At 39.5% G+C, this 8,773-nt stretch overlaps 2 protein-coding genes across 2 annotated transcripts; both read right to left on the minus strand.

The window, feature by feature from the left end:
* Nucleotides 1-1,496: 1,496 nt before the first annotated feature.
* On the minus strand, nucleotides 1,497-3,177 carry ostc (oligosaccharyltransferase complex subunit). The gene is made up of 4 exons (XM_054601395.1): nucleotides 2,958-3,177; nucleotides 2,501-2,594; nucleotides 2,183-2,380; nucleotides 1,497-2,023 (listed from the first exon to the last, which is right to left on the minus strand). The coding sequence occupies exons 1-4, from the start codon at nucleotides 3,094-3,096 to the stop codon at nucleotides 2,005-2,007; spliced, it is 450 nt and encodes a 149-aa protein (XP_054457370.1). The 5' UTR covers nucleotides 3,097-3,177; the 3' UTR covers nucleotides 1,497-2,004.
* Nucleotides 3,178-5,229: 2,052 nt separating this feature from the next.
* rpl34 (ribosomal protein L34) lies at nucleotides 5,230-8,019 on the minus strand. The gene is made up of 5 exons (XM_054601324.1): nucleotides 7,984-8,019; nucleotides 7,619-7,690; nucleotides 7,396-7,495; nucleotides 5,516-5,619; nucleotides 5,230-5,355 (listed from the first exon to the last, which is right to left on the minus strand). The coding sequence occupies exons 2-5, from the start codon at nucleotides 7,681-7,683 to the stop codon at nucleotides 5,271-5,273; spliced, it is 354 nt and encodes a 117-aa protein (XP_054457299.1). The 5' UTR covers nucleotides 7,684-7,690; nucleotides 7,984-8,019; the 3' UTR covers nucleotides 5,230-5,270.
* Nucleotides 8,020-8,773: the final 754 nt, after the last annotated feature.

Consider the following 8,773-nt stretch of genomic DNA (forward strand, 5'->3'; position numbering starts at 1 on the left):
CCCTGACCTCTGCTTTCTGGGTGGTCAGATTGAATCACATGCATGCGTAATATATACATGAAAGGGAAAACTGTCTGTACAAGTGACAAGTGTGCAACTGTTTCCCAATGTCTCAAAATTCCATCTTAACAGAGACTGGACATGGTTCCCAAAACTTCCTTCCTTGCATGTTCTAGTGCTCAGTCAGAGAGAGGCCCTTCCTTTGGTGCCCAGAGAAAAATATATAATTTATGGTACATCCATGGTGTTCATGAAAGACCAAGATGTTCGCTTAGTCTCTGATAGCTGAGAGTTGGCTTAAGTCCAGGGCTATTCTCCCTAATATGGAGAGCAGCAGACAGGAGGCTATAGTTACCTACTCAACAGAACAATTGTTGTTTTGTTGTATGTCTTTACATTTATTATTTTATATTTTAATAGAGCCGTCTGCTATAAATCAATGTCACTGATGGTTCTGAGGGTTGAAAGTACAGCAGCACTTTATGACTGCTTTACTGACTGTGGAGCACATCCTCTTCCAATATGTAGATCCATTGTGTTTTACATCCTCATTGCATTAGGCAATTATTTACCATCAGCAGCTGTGTAGCATCCATTGTTCAGTAGAAGGCCTTGGGGAGGTACAGCTGTGAACTGCATTTCCCACGTATACTTGCATGACAGGACAGGTGTGCCCCATTTGATTTGATTTTAAGATCTGGGATTTTTTACTTTTGTCAAACATCTGATGTAATGAGGGTCTAGTGACCAAAAGCTTCAGGTTGTCATTCAATTCTTGCATTGAACTTAAAATGTAAATGGCCTTCTGGAACCTGAGCATTGTGTCATGAGTGATGAACAAGATAAACTAAATTTGCTTTAACTGAAGAAACAGCATTAATCGTAAGCAGCTAGTCATATTAAGGAACAGCTGGAAAACAAAGACTTATCACTATTTACAATGCAGAAAGTTATTCTCCACAGGTTTAAGAGGAGCCACAACCAATTAGCTACTGTCAACAGATGGTGTTTGTAATGGGGTGTGGACTCCATACACTGCTGAACCAAAAAGTAACAACTATATGCAGAACTGTGATGTCTGATTTGAATCTGTGGTACATCAAAGACTTAAAAACACAGTCATTGGTAATGCATTTCTAATGTGAAATCGTAACAACCTTTAGGGTTGGCATTCAAGAATGCAATAATCATAAGCACCCAAGTGAAACCACAGTAGTGTCACAAGGTTCAGAACTGAAGTCACATTACTGGATGTTTCACCTCAGTACAATGTGGCAATGGCAGGTAAACACTTCTGCCTGGTAGAACTACGACGCCACCTGCTGGAGGCAAATTACAATTATTGTGCAGACTTGTCTCCTACAAACAGGATGCACAAACAGGCCACAAAATGTGTACAAATTAATCTTTGCCCGGTGTAGCTCTTGATACGTTGATATAGAAAATGACTCTAAATGTGTTTATACCGAAAGTACGTACATATTACAACTGCAAGGGGCTCTGAAAAGAAGATTTATTTCACATCCTTGTACAAAAATGCAACTGTGACAAGTTAGAGGCTTTTTCAACAATTTCTTTACAAAAACGTAGAACTTAAACATTATTCAGACTGACCTCTAAATGATTTATATAGTGATAGTCCCGATTCCAAACCAGTTAACTTCCTCAATCAAATCAAATTCTAATTTCTTGAGAGGACCTGGATTTTAAGACTAAAATGGTCATAATGATGTTGCTGTCATATCTGTATGTGATCCTCTGCTGCATCAGTTTGTTTGGAAATTTGAAGATAGAGAAAAGGGAAGAAAGTCAAAGAACACCAATGAGACAGATCCAGTGCGAGACTGTCAGTGCAGCCAGGTCTAACTTCTTGAGCAAGGTCAGTGCTTTCAGTTCTCAATGGTTGATTATAGTAAAGGGTTGCGTTTATCCATATTTTAGTTTGGCACCAATGCGTTGATGTCATCTGTCCATCCAAATCATTTGGGTGTGCTCTATTTGTCCTTAGCCCATGAGGTATCCTCTGAAAAGACAAATTATTCATTTGTTAAGACATTGTGACGCAACAAATGTAAGTTCAGAGCAGTAGAATTACAGGCGATCATTGACTTTACTAGGACACAGATTGGTGTTAGAATAAGAAATATTATAGGTGAAGGTGGGGAAACAAGCCTAGACTTACGGCAGCTTCATGCGCATGAATACTCTGGCCATGAAGAAGCTGAGGAGAACGCTGACAAAACCGATAAAGAGCAACAGGAAGCGGTTGAGTTTGGGAATGTTTGGTGCATTGGAGCGGTCCAGGATTATGAAGCCCAGGCCTCCCATCGTGAAAAGGAAACTGGAAGCCAGTCCTTCCATGATGTACTGTCCGTTTACTCTGAAAAAAACAAATGGACTTATTATGCACTGTGGCTTAAATCTGACGTGACCATCAACAACTGGCTCCTTGCTTTAGCTGCAGTTTGTCGAGGTGCTCACAATGTTTTGGCTGACATACCTGTAAGCCAAAAAGGCCACTGGTCGCTGGTGTCCATGCTCATCAGTCATTGAACCCACACTTGGTGGCTCCACAATAACATCGTAGATGATACCTATGATGTGGGGGAGATTGAAGAGGAATCAATCACAACGTAATACAACTTAGCAGTGTTTAAGGGCATTTATATGCATGGTAAACACAACAGAGCTACTAAATGTGATTGAAAAGTTGGACATTTCAACTACAAACGACACTGCTTAACCAAGATGTTAAATAGACCAAGATGCATTCTGCTGCAAGCTTAACTTACTCTCTCGCCCATTGTGTTGAATGTGTGACAGCAAGCAAGCAAGCTAGTTTAAGCAATGCAAAGGCTACAATTTGGCATTATTTAACTTCATCCTTCTCATGACATCTTGACTAAGTAGATTCATCGCTAACAGGCTAGCAGTGTTAGCTCAGCAGACCCGTTTACCTCCAGTGATGAGAAAGTAGGACACGATAACCACCGCGTACACAGTCATGGCCGACGGCATGTGCAGCCACGAGGGTTTCTTCAGTTTCACATTTGGGCATTCCAGCAACGCAAACGGTAAACTGTACAATGTCTCCATGGCTGTAAAAGAAATCCTGTCTACCACTACAGAGGAGCTGCTCTCGATGGCCGATATCCGTCTGCAGAGCGGCTGTGTTGACGTGTCCCGGAAGTACATGTTTTTTTTCCTTTTTTCTTCTCCAGTAGGGCTGCACGGTGGTGTAGTGGTTAGCACTGCCGCCTCGCAGTCAGAGGGGCCCGGGTTCAATTCCCGGCCTAGACGACCTTCTGTGTGGAGTTTGCATGTTCTCCCTGTGTCAGTGTGGGTTCTCTCCGGGTTCCTCCCATTACATTACATTACATTACATTACATTACAGTCATTTAGCAGATGCTTTTATCCAAAGCGACTTACAGGAAGTGTATTCAACATAGGTATTCAAGAGAACTACTAGTCACCAGAAGTCATAAGTGCATCTCCTTTCTTAAACAAGCATCTTAAAGCATAAACCAGAGCAAAAGTATAGTGCAGAGGCAAATTACTACGAAAACAATAATTGCAACAGACTAATCCGAATATAGTAAGTGCTACAAACTACTACGACTAGGATAAGTGCAGTAAACAAATACAAATTCAATAAGTGCAGCGAACTGATACAAATACAGTGAGTGCAATAAGTGCTACGAGGAAGGCTCAGGGTAGTACTTCTTGAAGTCCAAAGACATGCAGCTTAGGTGCATTGAAGACTCTAAATTGCCCGCAGGTGTGGATGTGAGTGTGAATGGTTGTCTGTCTATAACATTTCTTTCTACAATCAACACTTGAAATGATGAAGGCACTTGCAAATGACAAGGTAGTACAAAATGTAAACCATACTTTGGTGTTTCATTTTTTTTTACCTCTTTACTTAAGATTTCATTAAACTTGTTTTTTTTCTTTTTTTACAACAAGTACCAAAACACTGGCAACAAGGAATATCTTGGGTAGATAATGATATGTCAGCCATGTGACAGACTGGCGACCTGTCCAGGGTGTACCCGGCCTTCGCCCATTGACAGCTGAGATCGGCTCCAGCACCCCTGCGACCCTTACCTGGATAAGCAGGTTACGGAAAATGAATGAGTGCAGTCCATCCTTCCTACCGTGTGTGTACTCATTTTTATTAGGCGGTGTTAGTGTGATGCACCCCGTCCAAGCAAAAACATTCCCCAAACTCTTATCTTAAACTTATAGTACCAGTCAAAACTTTTGACACCTTCTCATTCAATGGTTTTTCTTTATTTTTATTCTTTTCTACATTGTAGATTAATATTGAAGACATCCAAACTATGAAGGAACACATATGGAATTATGTGGTAAACAAAGAAAATGCTTAACAAACCAGAATGTTTTATATTTTAGATTCTTCAAAGTAGTTGAATGAGAAGGTGTGTCCAAACTTGACTGGTACTGTATAGCAAATGTTTAAAAAAAAAAAAAAAAAAAAAAAAGATATTATCCAATTCAGCAAAGTTCAGTAAAATTGCTTTTAACTCTACTTTCAAATGTGGCCATCGTCACATATTCCTAGTGGCAACATTTGTTTCGTATATTTAATTGAGTTGGTGGTGGTACAGTGTAGTACATGTAAAGGTTTCTAAAATGTATATAATACATATTTATTTAAAGTAGCTTGTTTGTGATTTTCTACTGCTTAATCATGCATATTAGCTTAACTTTAGGCAAAAATGTAATTTCTTATTTACTTATCAGGATGAATAATTTACCCTAAATCAAATCAGATTTTTTAATCTTCACAAGATCACAGAATACAAATATTTGGGATTTCGGATTGTGCATCAGGGATTCTCACTGTGTAATCCCTTTGCTCCTTAAGGGCAACGTCCCAATTTGACTAAGAGCTGTCCATTTAAAAAGGTGTTTTTAAATAAGTCAGGCATCAATGCCATTTGTTTTCTTTTAACACTGAAATGCTTGTCACTGTCAAAAATAATCCATTAAATCACTTATGATTCGGAAAAAAATATTGTAGACCACATTGTATTTGTCAGAATGTTAAACTTAAGTTAAGAAGGTCGAATGATAATTTTCTTACAATCCGAAAATGTAAAAATGGTACTTTTAGCATTTGTTCCAATTTAAAACAGTCACACAGATTTCCTCTCTTTTCAATTAAATACACCAAGACATTGTTAATCACAACAGAAAATGGATTGGTTTGTCAATTTTTATTGACAGCAGTTGAAGTACACATTTACTTAGATTTCTGGCTCTGTGCCTGTGCCTTGAGCACCTTGACGACGATCTTCTGCTCCTCAATCAGGAAAGCACGCTTGATCCTGAGAACGAAAGCAAAACAGACAATTTAGAAATAATGGAAGAGCCATAACTGTTTTGAGGGGTTGAGGTGACAACTTGTCCCAGTTTTCTTTAAAGCAAATGCATCACTCCAGTTTCTCAGCAATAAAGTAAGGAGAAGAAGGGAAGTGCTTCTCTTACCTATCACGCACACACTTTGCGCACATGGAGCCTCCGTAGGCCCTGCTGACGTGCTTCTTGGTCTTAGAGAGCCTCATCAGAACCTGAGGTCTAACAGCCCGGACCTACAATACAGAACAAATCAAATCCACAATGAGACAGACACCACTACCAGGCAAAGTTATCCAAACGAGTGGAGCATGTAGACAATCTGCATGCTTGAAAACAATCAAACTCCAGACTGTAAGCTTCTCAATAGAAATGACTAAGGAAAGGTTTCATGGCATCCTTAAAGATTTGAACAGTCTACCCAAAAGAAATGTGCACCAAGTTTTTTATACTGCCATGGTCATAACTGCAAAACGTGTTTTCCTAGTGTGCAAGTACAACACACAACACTTTTTACACAATTATGTTCCTAAATATTACAGCATTACTGATCAAGATAATATGTTGCTTCCAGGTGTAAAATACTACATAGCAACTTTGGATTTGAGAAAATTTGGGAATTCAGTTAGGGGGTAATTCCCCCCCCTAACTGAATACTGACTTTACAGAGCGAAGGAAACCTGAACAAAAGCACTAGATGACAATCCACATATTGATGTAAGAGAACAAGTTCACATTAAGGCTAATTTGAGCAGTTTCTATGATCTCGCTCTAATGCAAACTACGCAAGGCACTGAATACATTAAGACAGCTTGTTTTTAGGTTGACCAATGTAATCGATGCATTTAAAATACTGGGTTTACTGGTTTGTTGAGAAATTCCCCATCCCTGTTTACAGAATGAACCGTAGCCGTGTATTCCAAAAAGGTCTCATCTGCTGGATTTTAAAAATGCCACATCTGGATACCTCGAGCCTCCTAATGCGATGCCAAATTTGGGCTCATAAAGTACCAGTTCAGGTCAATTGTTTTTAACATGAGGATGTCAATCAGCACAGTTCCTACCAATATCTTTCAACCTGATATGAAAAAGTACGTACAAATGCCATTATGCTTGCAGGACATGAAGCACTATGTTAAGATCACCTGGACAGCCTTCAGCACATTACTCATGACTGAAACTTTCACGATGCAAAGCAAGAAACATGACATCTGTAATTAACTGAACCTCGCGTATGCCCAAGATTGTTTTCATGGGCACCACATGAACAAGATCTGAATATGGGTATATGTCTGTTTTTGTAGCATTATGCGTACAGGAGAAGTCCTGGAATTATTTCTAAACAGCAAGCAAAGGGAGCTGTGCTGCTATTGAAGCAAAGCATTTTGAGCATACTGGCTTTCATCCCACCTATTCAGTGCCTTATCATAACCAATGCACGTTTAACTTCAAGATGTATTCAGAGAAACAGGATTTCCTTTTTAAGTCCACAATTGAATCTAAAGTTATTACATAGTTATAGATTTTAGAAATACATCAACAACTACTACTCGTAGCACTTATTGTATTCGTATTAGTTGTTGCACTCATTGTATTCGTATCAGTTCGCTGCACTTATTGAATTCGTATTCGTTTACTGCACTTATCCTATTCGTAGTAGTTTGTAGCACTTATTATATTCGTATTAGTCTGTTGCAATTATTGTTTTCGTAGTAATTTGCCTCTGCACTGTACTTTTGCTCTGGTTTATGCTTTAAGATGCTTGTTTAAGAAAGGAGATGCACTTATGACTTCTGGTGACTAGTAGTTCTCTTGAATACCTATGTTGAATACACTTCCTGTAAGTCGCTTTGGATAAAAGCATCTGCTAAATGACTAATGTAATGTACTACTGATTTTGTTTTAATTGAAGGCAGCATATAAGGGGAGCAGCCCCATGTGGGCTCTCCAGACCTGTAATGCATGCACTCAGCTTACTGGGGGGGAGAAGGAAAACACAATGATATACTTACACCACGCAGTCTTCCTGGGCAGATGCCACATGCAGACTTGGGAGCTTTGCCGACTTTCTTGGTGTACAGGTACACGATACGGTTACCGGGCGTCCGGGACCTGCAACACAACACTTAGATTAGATGCACTTACACAGCAGCTCACGCCTGAAGATGCTATGGTGTTTGTTAGCTTCCCAAGCAGGCGGCATAACAGACACTGTGGCTGTAAAGAGGCACTTACAGTCTGGTTTTGTTGGAGGCGGTGTTGTAGGACAACCTACGACGGTAAGTCAGGCGCTGCACCATTTTGAAGCTGCAAACAAATCAAAGAGTCAGGTCATTTTAGAGCATAATGCTATCATGCTAACTGCTAGCCGTGCTGCCGTACGACTCCATCTATACATAGCGGCCTCAGGGACCCCGACATGGCATCTCTAAAATGTCTCACAGAAACCACAAACTAATACAATAGTCACATCGTTGGAAACAAAGACTTGTTTGTAGTAGGATCTTTACTTGACATCAACCACATTATCTTCTAAAACATAGGATTAAAGCGGATTTTGAAATCATTATGTTCCAGAGTAAAGCAGGGGGCCGCCATACCTGTTGTCGCCGTAACCGGAAGAGGAAGGAGCAAGGCGGATGTTCCATGTTAAAGCGCCTCTGCGCTGGCTCTGCCCCCTGCTGGTGTTTCGTTTTACTACATTACATTACATTACATTACATTACAGTCATTCAGCAGACGCTTTTATCCAAAGCGACTTACAGGAAGTGTATTCAACAGAAGTCATAAGTGCATCTCCTTTCTTAAACAAGCATCTTAAAGCATAAGCCAGAGCAAAAGTATAGTGCAGAGGCAAGTTACTACACATAGATTAGTACAAACTAAATGATAGGATGTTCATTCAATTATAGAAGGATACAGTTAATGGAGTTTATTTTAAAATTACCATAGCCAATTGCTTTCTTTATTATGAAAAAAACTAGTTATCTTGTCTGTGTGTGTGCAAAAAACTAATATGTATATGTATATATATATATATATATATATATAAATTGATACCAGGCTTTTGAATGTTGTGAAAATGTGCAAAAAAAAAAGCTCTCCATATCTGATAGACACAATTACTTTTTCTTTTTATTGATTATAGGTGACCAATTGACACAATTGCATAATTCACTCTCACAACACTGTGTTTGAGACCACTTGATTTAAACCCTTCCACAGTCTATTTTGACATGTCTCTGCAGGAGTAGCACAGGTGTAACCAATAATTTTAATGATGGCTGCCTGCCATTTTCATGATCCAGCTTTCTGCTATTGTTCTCGCTTGCCAACTGTCATGTCTGGCACACCTGGAGACAAATTCGCACATGTGTTTTTCCTGCTTGG

Source organism: Anoplopoma fimbria, chromosome 7 (genome assembly GCF_027596085.1).
Source record: "Anoplopoma fimbria isolate UVic2021 breed Golden Eagle Sablefish chromosome 7, Afim_UVic_2022, whole genome shotgun sequence".
Classification (NCBI taxonomy): domain Eukaryota; kingdom Metazoa; phylum Chordata; class Actinopteri; order Perciformes; family Anoplopomatidae; genus Anoplopoma; species Anoplopoma fimbria.

What these genes read in the sequence shown, in the direction of transcription:
- ostc (XM_054601395.1), bottom strand. Translation starts at nt 3,096, where the DNA reads ATGGAGACATTGTACAGTTTACCGTTTGCGTTGCTGGAATGCCCAAAT. An exon ending in CTACTTTCTCATCACTGGAG is followed by an intron (nt 2,595 to 2,957) that starts GTAAACGGGTCT and finishes CCCACATCATAG; the next exon opens with GTATCATCTACGATGTTATT. An exon ending in GTGGCCTTTTTGGCTTACAG is followed by an intron (nt 2,381 to 2,500) that starts GTATGTCAGCCA and finishes TGTTTTTTTCAG; the next exon opens with AGTAAACGGACAGTACATCA.
- rpl34 (XM_054601324.1), bottom strand. Translation starts at nt 7,683, where the DNA reads ATGGTGCAGCGCCTGACTTACCGTCGTAGGTTGTCCTACAACACCGCC. An exon ending in GCCTCCAACAAAACCAGACT is followed by an intron (nt 7,496 to 7,618) that starts GTAAGTGCCTCT and finishes GTTGTGTTGCAG; the next exon opens with GTCCCGGACGCCCGGTAACC. An exon ending in GCCCAGGAAGACTGCGTGGT is followed by an intron (nt 5,620 to 7,395) that starts GTAAGTATATCA and finishes TCTGTATTGTAG; the next exon opens with GTCCGGGCTGTTAGACCTCA.